The 20,071-nt window shown below is 56.6% G+C and overlaps 1 protein-coding gene across 3 annotated transcripts in view; it reads right to left on the bottom strand.

Annotated features, from left to right (window-relative positions):
• The window catches only part of MED12 (mediator complex subunit 12), a 76,792-nt gene extending 59,050 nt beyond the window's left edge, over positions 1-17,742 (bottom strand). For 2 of the 3 annotated variants that reach the window (XM_084639115.1, XM_084639116.1), the window contains exons 1-20: positions 17,545-17,742; positions 15,672-15,776; positions 14,489-14,680; positions 13,011-13,170; positions 11,313-11,488; positions 11,017-11,127; positions 10,208-10,462; positions 8,855-9,001; positions 8,379-8,478; positions 7,889-8,025; positions 6,673-6,804; positions 6,050-6,176; positions 5,407-5,636; positions 4,883-4,963; positions 3,712-3,885; positions 3,231-3,375; positions 2,157-2,275; positions 1,839-1,982; positions 839-1,002; positions 430-561 (exon numbers count right to left, since the gene is read on the bottom strand). In XM_084639115.1, coding sequence (XP_084495241.1) covers positions 430-561; positions 839-1,002; positions 1,839-1,982; positions 2,157-2,275; positions 3,231-3,375; positions 3,712-3,885; positions 4,883-4,963; positions 5,407-5,636; positions 6,050-6,176; positions 6,673-6,804; positions 7,889-8,025; positions 8,379-8,478; positions 8,855-9,001; positions 10,208-10,462; positions 11,017-11,127; positions 11,313-11,488; positions 13,011-13,170; positions 14,489-14,680; positions 15,672-15,776; positions 17,545-17,643 — 2,930 coding nt within the window. In that variant the 5' untranslated portion in view covers positions 17,644-17,742. The remainder of the gene's footprint in view (positions 1-429; positions 562-838; positions 1,003-1,838; positions 1,983-2,156; positions 2,276-3,230; positions 3,376-3,711; positions 3,886-4,882; positions 4,964-5,406; positions 5,637-6,049; positions 6,177-6,672; positions 6,805-7,888; positions 8,026-8,378; positions 8,479-8,854; positions 9,002-10,207; positions 10,463-11,016; positions 11,128-11,312; positions 11,489-13,010; positions 13,171-14,488; positions 14,681-15,671; positions 15,777-17,544) is intronic. The other variant, XM_084639114.1, reaches the window with a different exon arrangement.
• Positions 17,743-20,071: the final 2,329 nt, after the last annotated feature.

Genomic DNA, 20,071 nt, shown 5'->3' with positions numbered 1-20,071 from the left:
GCCTCTGCAGTGCAGAGAGCTCCAGCTTTTACATGAAGGCTTAAAGGGCTCATTCAAAAAAGTTCCTCCCTGAAGAGCCATGCCTGTTCCTTGTTGGGGAAGCCCCTGGAAAATACCAGAGGGGGTTCAGTAACCTAGCCTGGGGCTGCCACTTCCTCTTGCTCTCAGTGCAGCTCCGGGAAGATGGAAGTCAACAGTGCTCATCAGCCAGCAGCTTAGCCTGCAGGCACCGCTGTAACAGAGATGGGCCCAGACAACTACCATTATCCCTGCATGCCCAGCTAGACCCGAGGCAGGGATCCCCCACTGTATGTCAATGAGGAAAGAACACTAGCTGGTGGGGAACAGTGTGTGCAAGATCACAAGCAAAGCTGAGGCCATGGTCTTTCTGAGGGCAGTGCCATTGCATCCAACCTGCCCCAAACTCACCTAAAGAGCTCCCCAAATTTACTCTTGAGGTGACTGCAGGAGGTGTACAGGTCGTAGAGGTAGGCCAGGATACAGCGCTCTGCTGAAGAGCCATCGGAGCGGTTCATGCCATGTTTCACCACCCCACACAGACTGTAAAGAGACAAGAAATGCTGCAGCAGCATGAAAGGAAAGCCTGAAGGAGCATCAGACAGAGGCAGCACCCACCCTCTTGAGGGTAGAGCCCTAGGCATGGAGACAATGCCCTCGGAGAAGAGATCCCTCCCCACCCCCACCCCTCCATGGGACAAAGCTCCAGGCACAGAGACAACACCTCCTAGGAGGACAGACCCCAGACCCCACCACCCGCGTGGGACAAAGCCCAGAGATGAGGCTTCCCCTGCCCAGGAGGGGCACAGGGCTCCCTTACCCTTCGAAGACCTGGGCCATCTGGTCTTGGTTCAGGATAAGGCAGGAGTGGTAGTGACGCAGGACAGCCACGATGCCTAGGCACAGGCTGGTGGTGTAGCTGCCAACGAGGTCGGAAGATTTCAACAGCAGCTCTGCCTCCACCACGCTCAGCTCATTCAGCAGCTGCACCCAATGACATGAAAACCCTTCAGCAATCCAGACATCTCCACCACTACAAACCCTGTCGTTGGGGTACCCGTCAAAGGGAGCCTGCTGGCTAGGCACCAATGCGTTCAGGAGCCTGAAAACTGGGCGAAGCCCGCCATCCAGGCCCCAGTCAGTTCAGGGGGTCTGCCAGCATTGGGGTGCCGACCAGAAGAAGGCTGCCGGTTGGACACAAGCGTGGGCAGACTGGCTTCCTAGATATGGCTCTGACCTTTCACTACCAGGACCTGTTCAAAATCCCACTTAGCTCATCCACTAACTGGAGTGTAAAAGTCTCAGGTACACCACCAGCTGTAGCAAATTTCCTGAAATATCATCTGGCCTAGTCGGCCACACCAGTAACACAGTTTGCATTGCAGAGTGGCAGGGCCTAGGGAGGAAACCACCCTCGTTGTTGGAAGGACTGCCATGAACAGAAAAGAAACCCTCTCATTCAAGAAAGGCATCACTGCAGCTCAGGGACAAGAACAGTAGCAAGGTTCATTCCAAACAATCCTGAAACCTTTGGAAAAATGACCCTCAAAACCAGAGCCCCAGAGGAGGACTACAGCTTTGTGTCACACACAAGCATACCTCATGCCCACTCCCCCACGGAACACCAAAGAGTCTAAGGCCAGAAAGCACCATTATGATCATCTGGCAAGACACAGGCTAGAGACCCTCACTCAGAGATTCCTACATCCAACCCAATAACCTGTCGTTGAGCAAGAGCAGATCCTTCAGAAACACACTCAGTCTGGATTTAACGTAGATGAACCCCACCCTGGGGAAGCACCTCAGACCCCAGGGCTCACCTGGATGGCGAAGTCAATGAGACCACTGATGTTGAGTGAATACTCCATCAGGTCAAAGATGAACTGCACATGCTGCACCAGAGGCAGATGGTATGACATCCCTAAGGCAAAGCTGGTGATCTGTTCCAAGACATTGCGAGATACCTGCAGGAAGAGAGAGAGAGAGAGGCACAAGGGAGTATCAGCCCCTTGCAAAGCTCCATTTGTCAGATCCAAATTATTCTCCCACTATCTTCTTTGGAGGCTGCTTTCCATGCTGCAGTGGGACAGATACAGCCAGGGTCTAGGTTGGAGACAACTCTCTCCAGAACCCCATACCTGAGAGGTGACCTGGTGCTGATCAAAGTGAGAAAGGTGTTGGAATTTAGCAAAGATATCCTCAGCTGTTGGGAATGCCTCTGGCTTGCTCCTCTTCCTCTTCTGGCCTTCCTCTCCACCTGCCAAAGGCAAGAAATACAGGGAGCCATTACCAGACTACCTTCTTTAGGGCACAGAGCCACCCTACAGACAGCCATATGCATCTTCCAATTCCTCAGCAGGGAGCACAGGTCCACCCAACTGCAGGCAGAGTAACCACTGGAACAATTTACCAAGAGTCACGTGGATTCTCCATCACTGGTCATTTTTAAATCAAAATCAGACTTTTTTCTAAAAGCTCTGCTCTATGAATTCTTTTGAGGCAGTTCCATGGCCTGTGTTACACAGGAGGTCAGACTACATGATCACAGTGATTCATTATGCCCTTGGAATCTATGACTATGAACCAGGGAGCCTCACATTCCCCCCATTAGGACAAAGGGTCTTGGGCCAACTCATAAGCTGTCAGGCCCGCTCTAGAAGGCATCAAATCCAACTCCCAGAGACTGGAATCCCCAGTTCAGAGTGATGGTCAGGGATGGTGAAGTATCTAACCCATCCCAAATGAGTTAGCTATTCTCTCAAGGGCTCTGACCAGTCGCAGTTTAACTGCCCCAATGTAAGTGCTTCCCTTGGGAGACTAGCCACTCTCACCGGGACTCAGCCTCAAAATCCCTCGGCTCGGTTTCAAGAGCATCTCATCTCTCCTTTAAAGGAGCATCCTCAACTTAAAAACATTGGTGTCTGTTGTTGTTACAAGGCACCTCTAAAAAGCCCTGGACTGACAGAGATTACAGAGAAGTGGAATGGACCAAATCCCCATCTGTGGTAAATCAGTGTAGCTCCATTGACTTCAGTGCAGCTGTGCCACTTAACATTTTTCAGCAGGTTTCCTGTGTCACAGCATATTGTGTCTAGTCAGTATCGCTGCTTCCCTTGCACACTCAGTCTCCTCTGCCTACAGGTCTCCCAAGGGACTCAACCAGCTGGAAAGGAACACCTTCCTGGGGCAGGGCAGACCCAGGCTGCACTAACCTGTCTCCGCTGTGCTCTTCCTGTTTAACACCTTCAGAATGTCTTTGGTTATCTTCTTGATGGCATGTCGGGCATCATCTCGCTGTTTCCCAACCCCAAACAGAACCACCAGCCGCTGGTTACATTCGTGACTGCATGACTCCTCCTGGGAACCGAAGGGAGACAACAGCATTAGCTGCTTTCAGGCTAGAGGCCAATCATCTCGTCACACATGGGTCTCTAAGAGGAGAGGGAAGGTGCAGCTGTGAGATGACCCCGGGGAATGGGGAAGCAAAGAACCACCCCAGGAGCCCACTCATTCAAGGCATGCACGGTCATGCTCCTTTCCCTTTCAGTGCTCAAGCTGAAAGGCATCAGGCGTCCCATGTTTGGGTGGAGCTGCAGCAAGGAAATGTGCCAGTCTCATGATGGGAGGGTGGCGTGAGCCCAGGTCTCATACCTGGGTGAGAGGGGCGGGGGGAGGTATGCACAGTTCTCATACCTGAGGGATAGGAAAGTGCGTGGCATACTGGATGTGCCGGGGCTGGTCGTATAGGGATGCTAGTGTTCCTTCTGCAGCCTTTTCCTTTAGCAGAGGCTTTGCTTCCTTCTCAGGGTCTGGTTTTTCAGGGGAAGGGCTGGCCTTAGACTCACAGTGCATTGGAGGAGAGAACATCTAGGGAGAGAAGACAAGATTGCTATGATACATGGCCATACATCAATGGTACTGAAAGCAGGCCACAAGGTTATTCCAGCCCACAGCTGATGGGTGGGTGCTGTCCCCATGCTTTGCCCTCCTCCTCAGGACACTGCTCCCAGCCCAGGTACCAGATCCTCCTCCCCAATCTGCACATGAGTACAGCTTCCTAGTACACCTCGTACTGAGAACAAGCAACAGAAAATTAGGAATTCCAGGCTATAATTCTGATGACAACACTCCACAAGAGCCAAGATTAAGGCAAAAGGCACCAAGGGGGACAATTCAGCCCCAGACACCACAGTTATCCAACACATACCCTGAAAGATAGAAATGGCTGAAAAAAGAAATTTCCCAGAGATTTCAACAGCAATCGTTCTTAGCTCTTATTGTGCATCTTCACTCAAAGTGCTCTGCAAACATGAAAGAATGACTCCCCACAACAAGCTAAGAAACACACAAACTAAGGCAGAGAGGTCAAGTGACTTGCCCAAGGCTGCAGAGCCATTGGATGACATCTCTTCCCCCAGGTAAGCAAGAGTCTCAATGTCACCATCCTTTCGCCACCTTCACCCTCGATACCCTACACTGCCTCTCAGTAATGTCACTCTCACCTCCTGCTCCCTCACCATTCCAAGTGACAAGCAACTGGCCACACACCCCTAGCTCCTGGGGTTGTGTCAAGTCTGTGAAAGAGGAAATTCAGGGAATGACACACCTGATTACACAGCTGGATTCTACCCTGCCTACATGTTCTGTACCACTCTACTCAAGAGCATTCACAGGCAAGTTGTGTCTACCATACAGCCCCAATCGACCACTACACACAAGCCCTTTTGGCGAGGCCTTTCAATTCCACAGAGGACACAGTGCACCCAGCAGCAAGTTGATGCACCTCCACACTGGCAAGGTGCCCAACAAAGCATACCTGAGCTACTCACCAAGCACCAGGTAGGAGAGGCAAACAGGAACATACCGAGAAATCGGTCTTTTCCATGTCATCAAACAGCACGCTGGAGCTATGATCAATATCCATGGACTCCGAGAGGCCTGTGTCCTGGGGCCATAAACAAGGGCAGCCATTAATTCTCAGTGCTGCACTAGGAAACATGTACACCTCAGAGTTTCCCCACAGCATTGTCCAGCCTACATCCCCAGGCAGAATGAGCCCCCCCCCCAGCAGTGCTTGTGCCAGCCACACTGTTAATGCCCCTTTGGTTTTCAAATCCTGAGTAGCTTATTCCATGCTACCATATTAGAGCCGGGCTGCACAGCATGAGCAACAGAATCATGGCTTCAGGGCCTTTTCCATGCCACAGACCCTTTTCAGCTGCTTAGAATTTAATCCTTCACCTTTGGGTTGAAGTTTTATAGGATTAGCCTTGTGGGAGGGAGGAGGCAGGTGGCCACTGCAGGTACTTTGCAGGAGAAGAGTCCAGGATGTCAAGACACTCAGGAAGGAGGACTTGGGAAGGGGCCAAGAGAGCTGGTGCTCCTCACCTCCAGCTTGATGCCACTGTTGCCCATCCCCTCCTTTCTGTCATGCTCCTCGGCGGGGTCATCAAAGGGCGAGGGAGGGCGGGGCCCATGCGAGTCCATGGCCAAGTCACCCCGGGAGATGAGTGTGCACATGTAGATGTTGTGAGAGAAGACGTCGTGTCGGATCAGCTCACAGAACAGCAGCACCAGGTTGAAGAATTCCACCTTCTCGCTTTCATTCCCCGGGTCAGCTGGAGGCACAGCAACAGCACATGAAGGAGCAGGTAGCCCTACCAGAGTCCTCCCTCCAGCACTGCTCTGAGCAACACAGGCCACCTGCCCGACACCTAACCCAGGGATGTCCTTTTGCAGGGCTAGAGGAAGAGTTTCCTAGAGGGCCCTCAATCACCCGGCAGGACTCAAGGCAGGACTAGGAAACCACAGTGGGGACCAAGGCCGGAGTACACAGCTGGCAGAGGCAGCAACTAAGTGGTTGGGCTCCTCTCCAGTTAGTCTCAGCAGCAGTTACATTTCCTCATCCCTTCCTAATGTCTTGCCATCTGGGCTGCATCCCCTCCTCTCCAGAGCCCAAGTGAGACTCTTGGGTATGTCCAGGGCTCAAGGGAGAGGGAAGGCTGGACATTAGCGAGTTCTCATTACGTACTTAGCACAGGAGCCTGAGTGTCGAGGAACTGCATGAGGACGTCCTGGAAGACAGGCGTGCTGGCTGCTGAGAGGGAACCTGAGGAGATGGAGCCTTTCTCATCCACAACTTCAGAATCCCCACATCTCTGCAGAGAGAGACATGAGTACAGGCTGCTGCCACGAGGAGAAATTCAGTGTTCCCCACTCCCAAAGACAGACCATGTCTTTTCAGAGATAACCTCCCCCCATAGGAGAAAGCCACTCCTAGGGAACCGTCTCATAACCCACTATGCACAGCCTCTGAGGAGACCTCGTGCTTCTGTATCTGTGCCCCAGAGAACCCGAGGGACACACAGAGCAGTTCCATGCAGTGGGGCGGTCTCTGGCCTACTATGGATCAAAGTAAATGCTCATGTTAAAGGCACTAGCACCAAGGGGCCTTTGGCCTCCAGTCCTCAGCTAGCAGGCTTCTGCCTATCAGTTCTGGAGAGACAACCTCACTACACAGTTATGGGGGAGCTCTCCTTTGGAGAAGGTCGCCCTTGCTTTAACCCCAGCGACCAACCCAGTAACTTCTGCTCTCTTTCCAACTATTAGCTGCTGTTCAAAGACTTCCAGGGTCCAGCAGGGGCAAGGACTCACCTCGGCCTCTATCTCCGCTTGCCGCTTTTCCAGCAGTTTAGCCACAACCATAGCCCTGTGACGTCCAGAGCGCTTACAGCTCACAGCCCACTCACACAGCAAGGCCACCACTGCGTCATCATCTGGGGAGATCTGTCGGGACACAGGCATGATGGTAAAACACTGAACAACAGGTAAGAGTTCAACCGCTTCTGAAGGCACAGGCAGTCAGGACACCAAGGAAGGTGATCAGCAGGAAAACAACCAGCCTGAAATCTGCTCTACTCCTCTCTTCCCAGTACACACAGAACACACACCAAGCCAGAGCCTGAAGCAGGGATTCCATGCTCCATGCAGACCGCACAGTGGGGGAACTCCAGCAGCAGCTGCTTGTCTCCATCACACACCCCTGGGAAATCCCAAAGCAGGGCTTTCTTCACAGAATTCCTCTTTTTTGGGGTCAGGTTGGGGCCAAGCTCACCAAGCACATTACCCCAGCCCTTCAGAGACTGCCCTGGCTCCCAGTTTGCTTGTGGGTGCTGATACTGACTGACCTCCAAATCTCTAGCCATTTGGGTCCCAGCTATCCAAGACATGCTACTTTCCATGCTCAGCTGTGGTAAAAGAGCATGACCTAGCAGCTCCTGAATTCCAAAGAGCAGCCTGTGGCCCTGAATCCAGCAGGACCAAAGTCAACTGCCTTTGGAAGCTCCCTGCACAGCCTCCCGCCTGGTATTAGCATGGGTTATCATTTCCTGGATGGGTTGTTTAACATTTGGTTTTCCTGTATTTATACAGCATGTTTTTATAGATCAAAGAAACCACCCCCATCAACGGTAATTCCCATTTCACAGAGGGCTGGGGTTGTGCCTCTGCTCAGGACAGTCATTGTTGGCTGTACGGAATGATACTCTGCAGCACCAGACACCACCTCCCACATGTCTGCACAGGCTTCCCCTCCCCAAGAAATACAGGCAGCCCTTACCCTAGGCTCTCACAATGCACACCTCACTCTCTCCACACGGGCTCTCTCCCTAACCCAGGGCTGCATAGACACCCCCTCCAACGGAGTTCCAATGTCTTATCTGCAATGGGCCACTTTTCCTGAGGCACCCAAGTAGCTAGTTCCCTCATGGTGCCAGCTGGACATAAATCTGAAAGAGAACAACCCCCTAGACTAGCCTGCACCCACCACCACCAGCAGCACAGGGCATCACCAGTGTGGCCCATTACCCACCTCATGACTGTCTTTGCTTGGTCCCAGCCCAAATATCCTGTTGTACAGGGAATCCAAAGAGTTGCTGAAGTCAGATCTCTCAAAGCTGTGACTGTCCAGAACTTCCAAGGTGTGCAGAACCCGGCCAATAGTGAATCCTGGGGCAGGACAGGGAAGGAAAGGGGAGTGTGCATGAGCAAGCATTTGGGCAACTGGTATCACAGACTTCGGAGCGCAGGAGGCAAAGCCCCAAATCCCTGCGAGCTCAGAGCTTGGGAGACAGGAGACAAAACCTGTGGTTGGCAGGGGGGGAGCTGATCCCCACAGGGCTCTGAGCCTGGGAAAGAGCAAGGTCCATCTGCGTTCTCCTCACTGTGGTCAAACGAGCAGAAATGTGGCCAAGAGACAAGCCAAAGACAGGATGACTGGACATGGAGCTCCTTGGGGCACTGGCTCAGGGTAACACGTCTAACGCTAGGGAGAAGAGATTGCAGATCCTGCAGTAAGTTACCTGCAGTGGTTTCCTGGCACTTGTCAAATGACCATCGGACCTCAACAGCCTGGCCACGCTCCTTTATCTGCTGCTCAATCTCCCGGAGCTTCGCCCGAACCTAAAGGCAAAGGAATTCCATAAACACGTGCGAGGGTGGCCAGAATAAACTTGCAGCACGGAGAGCTGCCAGCAGAACCCAGGGAACGTCAACTGCCCTGCCTGAGGCACAAGGCGAGAGAGATGCCGCCCATCCCTAGGTGGGGCGCTGGCTGCCTCAGGCACAAGGGGAAGAGATTCTGCCCACCCTCCAGGTCCATGGGTGCCCTGCTTGCCACACAAAGGGAGGAGAGGCCTCCTGCATCTCTTAGTGCCTCAGCTGCTCAGGCTCAGAAGTGGCAGGAACACAGCCAGAGGTGCTGTTGCTTAATATGGAGAGATAAGCCTGAATGGACTGGGGTAGGGTTAATGTCCTGGACCCCCAACACTCCGCTCACCTGCTGGGTGAAGGCTGAGTTTCCCCCGGGCATGGGCAGGTTGGAGGGGGCAATAGGCAGATGGTCCAGTGGAGAGCCAGTCTTTATCCTGCTGTCAGTCAGGGAGTAATGCCAGACCAGAGCACTTGGGCAGCACAGGATGATACTCTGCAGAAGACAGCCAAAGAAGAAGCACTAAGCATATCCAAGCCTGACTCCTGGGTCCGAGAGCACCCTGCAGGGCTATTCCAACATTGTACAGATACTCCCCAGCCTCAGCCTCACCACACCCTATGAATAGGCTCCCACCTGAAAGAGCTTTGAGGCTGGAGAGTGTGCTGGGGTACAGAGGTGCCCTCTCCCTCTGCAGGAAGCTACCCAGCATTTGCTGCATTAGCTTACTTAGACTAGACACATTTAAGTAACCAAGGCCAAAACCCCAAGTTGCCTTAGGCCAGTGAAAAGCTGGTGCATGCAGCTCATAAAGACCCACAATAACACCACATGAATTTCCCCTGCTGGTCCTGCTGGGCAGTTACATTAATGACACAGAGAGGACTCACTAGCAAATATATCAGAAGTGTGATGGGTGAATATATGTAGGCCAAATCCAGGAGCCCCAGGGTTTCTTATTCGTTGCTACAGATTCCATAGTCAGACACGCCGCATAACACAGGACAGAGCATTTCACCAAGGGATTCCCGCACCAAGCCCAGGACTTCTGATTCAGTAGATTTTTAGTAGGCTAAAAAGTCTGACCTCCTTCAGTCACTCATTGCAAGGCAGGCTTTCCACTCTTCTAATCACTATGGCTTGTCTCTGAACTGCTTCCAGTTTTTAAACAACTTTTTTAAAGTGTGGGCACCAGAACAGGACACACCATCCCAGTAATGCACTCACCACTGCTATATAGAGAGGTAGCACCACCTCCCTAGGCCTATATTAAGTCCTATCTTTAAGTCCTTTTCCAAGTTCTGCTTTCCAGAATAAAGTCCCTCATCCTTCAACTGTAACCTACATTTTTCATTCCCAGATGTAAGACTCTGTATTTTGCCATATTAAACTGCATATTGCGCCCAGGGACCCACCCATCATCATTATTTACTATCTCAACAAGTCTGTGTCATCTGCAAACTTTACCAGGAATGATCAGTGATAAAAATATTAGATAGTGTTGGGCCAACAACGGATGCCTGTGGGATCCAACTAGAAACACTCTCTTTCAGTGATGACTTCCCGTTCTATCACCAGCCAGTTTCTAGTATGTGCTATGCTGATTTTGCATCATACTAAAATTTTAACCAGAATGTCTTCTGTTGACCCATCAGAGCTCCAGCCTCCTTCACCATTGATATTAACCCAGCAAAACCCTACCTGTAGAATGCAGCTGAGCCCAAATACCACCGGGCGGTGTTGGGGACAAAGCAGCAAGTCACTGAAGGGACTGGGCGGAGGATTTCCTGCAGCCGGTTGAGGGGCAGGTGTTGAAGGGAGAGCAGCTCCTGTTTGTGCGGATAGGATGTGGGGCAGGTGCCCACCTGTGCCGTCCAGCTGCATGGCAAGCCTGCGGGTACAGAAGTAGGCCAACCGCCTGGACAGGTATGCAGACTGCACGAACTCTCCGGAGTACTGTGGGGAAGAAGGAAAAACCATCCCAGTTCCAAGCAACACTAGAGAAGTCCCCAGAGCCCAATGCTGTGCAGTGGTGCCTCGCGGATAGGGCCACAGCCTCACCCAGATCAAAGGCCTAAACAGCCGGGGAACCCGTGAGAAAAGTGTCATCGTAAAGCCATTTAAGCACCAGTGAGATTCACAGAGCACCATGGACAACATTTCCATTGAGCTCAGTGTACCCAGACCCAGCCTTCTCAGGACCTTGGGGGCCTAGCTGGAATCAGCCATGGGAGCAGAAGAGAAAAGCCACTTCTATCCAGTTCCATCCAATGAACACACCACTACCATCAAAAGCCCAACTGTTACAGGTAAGGCAGGGACAAGGAGCTGGAACAAAACCCCTTGCAGTAGCAGGAAGTAATGGGAAAAGCAGCATTCCCTTCTGGTAGCTGGTGGCTAATGTGGGGGGGGGGGGTGGCACTCAGCTGGGAGAACACCCCAGGCTACTGCAAGGTGGCTTACGTTCCCCAGAGCCGTGTTGGAGGAGGCAGTTTTCTCCAGAAGCTCACCCGCAGCAGCAGAGGTAAGAGCAGTTTCAACAATTCATCTTCTCCTGGACGTATCTTCTCAAAGCATTCAAGCACCCAGGTAAGGAATTCGTGTCTGTCCAGCATCCCATCCTGGAGACAGACAGACAGAGTGAGAAGACCAAAGGAAGAGCATCCTGGAGTTATTCTACCCCTATTCCTCCTGCTGAGCCACCCAGGGACTCAGGGGTGGAATACATTCTGAAAAAACAAAATTACTTCTGAGCCTTGAGTATCCGTTGCAAACCCCACCCCAGCAGCTCCCCTCAACACCTCACCTGGAACATGAACATAGCCAGTTTCTCATTGTAGTCCCATTGTTTCAAAGCGTGCTCCACCTCCTGCGGCATGGGCCCAGATGGTGAACCACAACCCTGCCCAGAGAGCTGCCTATAGAACTCAGAAATTTTTTGCAGCTGCTCTGACAGGTACTTGGTGATGATCTGTGTCCACTCTGGAAGGAAGAGACAGTCATCCGTGAGTAGGTAAGCAGGAAGAGGCATGGGAGAGGGCTGATCTAGGCAGAGGGAGTGGGAGCCAAAGAGTTCCTGTGATGGAAGGAAAACCACAAGGAAAGAGATAGGCCTGTGGGTTCCAGGGGAAGGTGGAGAGCAAGGGACAAATTCTGAACTGCATTTTAAAGCAGGACTTTAACACACAAAATACAGGAAGGCAGTTCGCCAGGAAGGAAGATTCCTTAAACGCTTTTGTTGAAGATCTGGCAAGAGCAAAGGAATGGAGGGAAACAGGAGGGAACAGCGTCAGGACAGCCTGATGTAGCATCCCCATTAGTGATCTGAGAGATGGGGCTGCAACATGATAGTGACATTTCTCAAGTTTCTCAATTGGCTCCCACCCATTTCAGATACCTGTTCAAGGCCTTGGTCTTAATCTTCAAAACACTTAATAAAGTATGTCCCAGCTACATTAAAGCCCAAATTTCATTCTATGAACTGTCAAGATATTTTGGCTCCCCTGGGATGATTCAGATCACAAAGCCCAGGACAAGACATGTGAGAGCTGGGAATAAAGCATACTTGAAAGGGTTGAGCTGTGGAAAAAGCTTCCAGAAGAGATCAGGAGATTAAAAAAAACAATACTCTGTAAACAAACATATTAATCAACCAACCCCGTAAAATAAAAAAGCTAGAGTGTTGTCTTTGTCCCAGAAAAAGAGAGGAGCAGAGACTTCAGGAAGTCCCTCTTGCTATTTCTTTTCCATGGAAAGCGCTCATATACTATCGTGATGGACAGCAGTATAAACCATAACAGACAGGCTTTACCATATGCTGCTAATTGGAAGGATCCTGGAACTCCACACAGGCCAGAGCCATGATCCAAAGAGGCCCAGTGAGGCTGGAAACATGCAGGAAATAACAGAATGGGATTCTGCTGGGGGAAATAATACATTTTGGGAGAAATAACCTTAAACCAATCTGTCTAGCTTGGCTAAGACACACCTAAGGGCAGACATAAGAGTCCACATATATGTTAAAGGTGTAAACACCAAGGATGGAATGGGGTTATTCAGGGGAGGAACACACAGGGCGTAAGGAGCAGTCATGAGAGTGACCTGTGAAAGGCTATCAGAAAATATTCGTTCTCAGTAAGATGTATTTGTCTGTTGTCCAAGGGAACAGGCTGAACACAGTCGTGATCCAGTAGAAAGAAGCCTGTGCTGCCCCCTTCTGGCTAGAAAGACAAGGTGGATGAGGTAAAATCTTTTATTGGGCCAACTTTTGTTGGTGAGAGAGACAAGCTTAGAGCCACCTCACCCACCTTGTCTCTCTAACACCCTGGGACCCACCCGGCTACAACCACGCTGCATATACCCTGCCGACTAGGGCAAATGTGGCCAAATAGATCTTTTTCATCCTTAACGACTACTATTCTATTGAGGAGGTGCAAGCACAAAAACAGGCAAGGAAGAGAAAACCTGGTATGGAAAAGGCCAGGGCTCCACTCAGGGCACTTACCGATAAAGGGATCAATGACGTGCCGTTTTTTCACCTTAGTTTCTGTGATGGCAGCATAGTAGGCGCAAGTCATTTTGATCAGCCAGGCTGCTCTCATCACTGGAACAGTGTATTTTGCCAAGTAACCAAAGACCTCCTCCTTCTTACTAAAGATGGGTACCTAGAACAGAATAGAAAAAGGGAAAAGCTAGTTTCTGAGGATCCAGAAAGGAATCACCCCAGAATAACATCCTCTACCACCCTTGTGCCTGGACAACCATGCACAAACTAAGCATCACACAGCTTGCACCATTCCGTCAGGACAGTTACAACATAAGGAACGTTTTCCTGGGTCAGCAGGCAACAGTACCAGAGCTGCAGTGCAACACATGAGAAATGAAGCAGGACACTGGGTAAAGGCACTGCAAAGAGGCAGGTCTGTCATAAACACAGTTCTTAAGGGAAGGGTGGATAACGAGTCAAGAAGTGTATAAGTGCCAAAGTTACAAAAGACACACTAACATCTTGTGAAAACTGAATTTTACCAGCAGGAGCCCTGAACTCCACGACCTGGCAAACTTTAGCCCAGAGGTAGTCAATACACAGACCACAGGCCAAATCCAGACCACCAGATGCTTTTGAATGGACCCCAAAATCTTTTTATTTACTTATTATCATCATTGTTGTTGTTATTTTATTATTTTCTCTGGAGTCTGGACCTTGATTATACCTGGACTAAGAAATTTGGACCTTGACAAAAAATAATTGACTACCTCTGCTCTAGCCTCGACATTATACACTCTGCTGTACAACAATAGGGACTAAACTTCCCCACAACCACTGCCAGGCTCACAAGACCCCTATTTATAGTCCCACCTCTACAGAAGACAGAGCTTTCTTTCCTCATCCAGCCCTGGGAGAATTCATAATTCCAGCTCCACTACGGTAGCATCAAGGCTTAGCTCCTGGAGCACAGAAATGTAAATGCTCTTCTTAACCAGCTCTCCATGAGGCCAAAACACAGAGCCCTTCTCTGTAAAAACGCTGCCACAGACACAGGAGTGTGGGAAGTCATTCAGCTAGTTATCACTAGACAATCTCACTACAATTTTTGAGAACTTGAAAATACCATAGCAGCATGAACCACCCTCACCTAAGGATGAGGCCAATAAAGGCAGGCAGCAGCAGTTCCCTTAAAAGCAATCAAAATGCAAATGAAACATTCAAGCTCTACATGCCATGAGACAAGCTTAGCCTTCTCTCTGAATAACTGGGAACCTTAGCTCTATAGCTGGGGAGGACACAGGCAGCCCAAGATGAGTCCTGGACACACACACTGAGAATTATAACCAATCTGATGTGGAGAGAGAACAAATCTCTTCAAACCGCAAAATCTCCACTGCAATCTTCAAAAATAGACAATACCCACACAACCAGGTGAGGGAAGAGCTCAGACAGGACATGTTCTACCTTTTTTGGCAGCCTCACCTGCAACATACCTTTTTAGCCAGGTGAGTGAGGGGCTTAGTCCCAGACAGATCTGTGAACCAGTTGTTTATGGCACTCTGAGAGCGTGCCGTCACCAGCCAGAAGTTATCCTTCTGGTTCACCTGAGGTTTCCGTCTTCCCGTGTCAGGCAGCGTGTTGCAGCGCAGCTTCTCTGCAATAATGCTGCTAAAATTTGAACTGATCTGAAAAAGAGACGAGGGTAAGAAACCTCTCACAGAACTGGGTCCAGTGAGCTACAGAATAACCCCTTGTCAGTCTCTGGGAGAGGCTTGGCTTTATTAATTAGTTACATACATTTGCTATTATCCCCAAAGTTTCATAAGCATGAACTTCCAAAACCAATCACCAAAAACAGCCAATGGCTCCCTTTGCTTCAATCAACAAGAAGACCATCTGCAGCAGGACTGAGAATACCTCAGTAAGGGAACTCCTGAATTGCAGCATTCAAATAGCCTGGCTTTAGCACTGCTGGAATGAACGTCGCTAATTCTTTGGCAGAAGAACCCAACACCTGGCACTTACTGGGCCTTGCATCCAAGGATATCAGTGGGAGGGGCGCCTGGTGAGCACTCCCGCATTGTACAGGAGGCCAAACTGACGCGCAAGGTACCTCATGACTCCCAGCTTTGTGTTTGCACCAACAAAGAAGTCTGTCTTCCAAACATACACCTTCTTATCCACCTCAGCGATGGTACTGCATCAAGCCAATACTGATGTTCTAACCTCCTACTTAATTTGCAGCTCATGTGTGAGCCAGTGATCTGTGAGGATGGGGCATCTAGATACTAGTTATCAACAGCGATGGATAAAGATCTGCGACCACAGCACACCTCATCACTGACACTGTGGGTAAGGAGCTGAGCAGACTACTCTCCCACCAAGTCTGGGAACATAGCAGCCCACCACCACAAAGAAGGATTGACACTCCTAGAGCTTAGCCTTGGGAAGGTGATAGGCCAGATCATCACAAGAGTGTAAACCTGTCCACCCTAGAACTCCTATCCCAAAGACCCTGGCTGTGGGCCATAAAAAGACCAAGATCTAGAACCACCACAATAATCATCACCAGTCTGGGTGCAGAAATCAGGAAGAGCAAGGCCTACCCCTGGGAAACCTAGTAAGAGGGACTCAATGCAGTGGGGCTTGGCCCACAAAGCCCTAGAGGGATCTCACCTTAGCTGGATTAAAGTTGACATTTTTGGCGGTGCCATGTTCATCTCCAGAGACTGCCGGCTGATTATTGAAACCCTGCTTCACATTTAAAGCGGTGAGCTCATCCTGTGCAAGAAAAGGAGTAAGGGAACGCTGCGTGGCAGTGCAGCTCTACACAAGCCATGCAGCTCCCCTGGAAGCCCAGCCTGGGGGCAAGGGACGAGACAGTGAGAGAAAGGACTGTTATCCTCCCCTGCTGGCCCCTGCCACAGCCCTTACTGAGGGAGGACAACTTCCCAGTCTCATCCACTGATCTCCACAGGCACAGGACCCCTCAGCAAAGGGGGCTCATCCCCCAACGACGCCCACCCTGGGGACAGGACCCCTCGGCGACGGGGGCTCATCCCCCAACGCCCCCCACCGCGGGACAGGACTCCTCGGCGACGGGGCTCATCCCCCAACCCCAGGGAGAGGAACCCTCGGCGACGGGGCTCATCCCCCAACGCCCCCCACCGCGGGACAGGACCCCTCGGCGACGGGGCTCATCCCCCTACCCCGGGGACAGGACCCCTCGGCGACGGGGCTCATCCCCCTACCCCGGGGACAGGACCCCTCGGCGACGGGGCTCATCCCCCTACCCCGGGGACAGGACCCCTCGGCGACGGGGCTCATCCCCCTACCCCGGGGACAGGACCCCTCGGCGACGGGGCTCATCCCCCTACCCCGGGGACAGGACCCCTCGGCGACGGGGCTCATCCCCCTACCCCGGGGACAGGACCCCTCGGCGACGGGGCTCATCCCCCTACCCCGGGGACAGGACCCCTCGGCGACGGGGCTCATCCCCCTACCCCGGGGACAGGACCCCTCGGCGACGGGGCTCATCCCCCAACCCCGGGGACAGGACCCCTCGGCGACGGGGCTCATCCCCCAACCCCGGGGACAGGACCCCTCGGCGACGGGGCTCATCCCCCAACCCCGGGGACAGGACCCCTCGGCGACGGGGCTCATCCCCCAACCCCGGGGACAGGACCCCTCGGCGACGGGGCTCATCCCCCAACCCCGGGGACAGGACCCCTCGGCGACGGGGCTCATCCCCCAACCCCGGGGACAGGACCCCTCGGCGACGGGGCTCATCCCCCAACCCCGGGGACAGGACCCCTCGGCGACGGGGCTCATCCCCCAACCCCGGGGACAGGACCCCTCGGCGACGGGGCTCATCCCCCAACCCCGGGGACAGGACCCCTCGGCGACGGGGCTCATCCCCCAACCCCGGGGACAGGACCCCTCGGCGACGGGGCTCATCCCCCAACCCCGGGGACAGGACCCCTCGGCGACGGGGCTCATCCCCCAACCCCGGGGACAGGACCCCTCGGCGACGGGGCTCATCCCCCAACCCCGGGGACAGGACCCCTCGGCGACGGGGCTCATCCCCCTACCCCGGGGACAGGACCCCTCGGCGACGGGGCTCATCCCCCTACCCCGGGGACAGGACCCCTCGGCGACGGGGCTCATCCCCCTACCCCGGGGACGGGACCCCTCGGCGACGGGGCTCATCCCCCTACCCCGGGGACGGGACCCCTCGGCGACGGGGCTCATCCCCCTACCCCGGGGACGGGACCCCTCGGCGACGGGGCTCATCCCCCTACCCCGGGGACGGGACCCCTCGGCGACGGGGCTCATCCCCCTACCCCGGGGACGGGACCCCTCGGCGACGGGGCTCATCCCCCTACCCCGGGGACGGGACCCCTCGGCGACGGGGCTCATCCCCCTACCCCGGGGACAGGACCCCTCGGCGACGGGGCTCATCCCCCAACATCCCCCAACCCCGGGGACGGGACCCCTCGGCGACGGGGGGCTCGTCCCCCCCCGGCCCGGTCACGCCCCCGGCCCCCACCTCCTTCTGCTTGGGGTCCTGCGGGTAGACGTCGGGCGGCCCCAGGCGCGGCCGCTTCAGGGGCCGGTGCTCGTAGCTCAGGATCCCGAAGGCCGCCATCGCCGGGGGGGTGCGGGGCCGGCGAGGCCGGGGGAGAGACACGGCCGGGCCACAACAAGGAACGGCGGGACCAGCCGAGCGGGCCCGAGCCAGCCCCCGACAGTCCCGGAAACTGCCGAGCGGGGCCGGAGCTTCCCGAGCCGGCCTCCGGAAATTGCCGAGCGAGGACGAAGCCTCCCGAGGCGGCCCCGGCTGCCCCGGAAATTGCCGAGCGTGGTCGGAGCTTCCCGAGCCCGCCTCCGGAAACTGCCGAGGGGGGTCGGAGCTTCCCGAGCCGGCCCCAGCGCCCCGGAAATAACCGAGCGGGGCCGGAGCTGTCCGAGCCGGTCTCCGGAAATTGCCGAGCGTGGTCGGAGCTTCCCGAGGCGGCCCCGGCCTCTGCCGAGCGGAGCCGCGGCCGTTTCCTCAGGAGCAGAGCGGGGGGTTCGCAGAGACGCGGCCCGGGCCCGGGCGGGGGAAGCCAGGGTCTGAGGGGCCCTGAGGGGCCGGGCCAAGAGGCGGGCGCTGCCGGCGGCGGCTCCGGGCAGGAGTCAGACGCGTCCGGTGGCCGGCGCGCGTTTCCCTTTTCCGCTGGGGGGCCACCGAGCCCCCCCCGGGACCGCCGCGCTGTGACCGCCCCGAGCCCCCCCGGCCCCCCCGGCCCCCCCCGGGCCCCTCATCTCTGCCCCCCCGGGGCCCCTCCCGCGCCCCGAGCCCCTCATCTCTGCCCCCCCCGGGGCCGCCGCGCTGTGACCCCCCGAGCCCCCCCGGGCCCCTCCCGAGCCCCTCATCTCTGCCCCCCCCCGGGCCACTCCCGCGCCCCGAACCCCTCATCTCTGCCCCCCCGGGGCCCCTCCCGAGCCCCCCCGGCCCCCCCCGGGCCCCTCCCGAGCCCCTCATCTCTGCCCCCCCCGGGCCACTCCCGCGCCCCGAGCCCCTCATCTCTGCCCCCCCCGGGGCCGCCGCGCTGTGACCCCCCCCGGCCCCCCCCGAGCCCCCCCGGGCCCCTCCCGAGCCCCTCATCTCTGCCCCCCCCCGGGCCACTCCCGCGCCCCGAACCCCTCATCTCTGCCCCCCCGGGGCCCCTCCCGCGCCCCGAGCCCCCCCGGCCCCCCCCGAGCCCCCCCGGGCCCCTCCCGAGCCCCTCATCTCTGCCCCCCCCGGGCCACTCCCGCGCCCCGAACCCCTCATCTCTGCCCCCCCGGGGCCCCTCCCGCGCCCCGATCCCCCCCGGCCCCCCCCGATCCCCCCGGGCCCCTCCCGCGCCCCGAGCCCCTCATCTCTGCCCCCCCGGGGCCCCTCCCGCGCCCCGAGCCCCTCATCTCTGCCCCCCCCGGGGCCCCTCCCGCGCCCCGAACCCCTCATCTCTGCCCCCCCCGGGCCCCTCCCGCGCCCCGCGCCCCTCATCTCTGCCCCCCCCCGGGCCACTCCCGCGCCCCGAGCCCCTCATCTCTGCCCCCCCCGCGGCCCCTCCCATGCCCCGAGCCCCTCATCTCTGCCCCCCCCGGGGCCCCTCCCGTGCCCCGAGCCCCTCATCACTGCCCCCCCCGGGGCCCCTCCCGTGCCCCGAGCCCCTCCTCTCTGCCCCCCCGGGGCCCCTCCCGCGCCCCGAGCCCCCCCGGCCCCCCCCGGGCCCCTCCCGAGCCCCTCATCTCTGCCCCCCCGGGCCACTCCCGCGCCCCGAGCCCCTCATCTCTGCCCCCCCCGGGGCCGCCGCGCTGTGACCCCCCCCGGCCCCCCCCGAGCCCCCCCGGGCCCCTCCCGAGCCCCTCATCTCTGCCCCCCCCGGGCCACTCCCGCGCCCCGAACCCCTCATCTCTGCCCCCCCGGGGCCCCTCCCGCGCCCCGAGCCCCCCCGGCCCCCCCCGAGCCCCCCCGGGCCCCTCCCGAGCCCCTCATCTCTGCCCCCCCCGGGCCACTCCCGCGCCCCGAACCCCTCATCTCTGCCCCCCCGGGGCCCCTCCCGCGCCCCGAGCCCCCCCGGCCCCCCCCGATCCCCCCCGGGCCCCTCCCGAGCCCCTCATCTCTGCCCCCCCCGGGGCCCCTCCCGCGCCCCGAGCCCCTCATCTATGCCCCCCCCGGGGCCCCTCCCGCGCCCCGAACCCCTCATCTCTGCCCCCCCCGGGCCCCTCCCGCGCCCCGCGCCCCTCATCTCTGCCCCCCCCCGGGCCACTCCCGCGCCCCGAGCCCCTCCTCTCTGCCCCCCCCGGGGCCCCTCCCGTGCCCCGAGCCCCTCCTCTCTGCCCCCCCCGGGGCCCCTCCCGTGCCCCGAGCCCCTCCTCTCTGCCCCCCCCGGGGCCCCTCCCGTGCCCCGAGCCCCTCATCACTGCCCCCCCCGGGGCCCCTCCCGTGCCCCGAGCCCCTCATCACTGCCCCCCCGGGGCCCCTCCCGCGCCCCGAGCCCCTCATCTCTGCCCCCCCCGGAGCCCCTCCCGCGCCCCTCATCTCT

This window comes from Lepidochelys olivacea (assembly GCF_965140295.1).
Source record: "Lepidochelys olivacea isolate rLepOli2 genome assembly, chromosome: 9".
Lineage (NCBI taxonomy): Eukaryota > Metazoa > Chordata > Testudines > Cheloniidae > Lepidochelys > Lepidochelys olivacea.
Note: the sequence above shows the minus strand (reverse complement) of the source record. Positions and strands in the feature narration are given on the sequence as shown.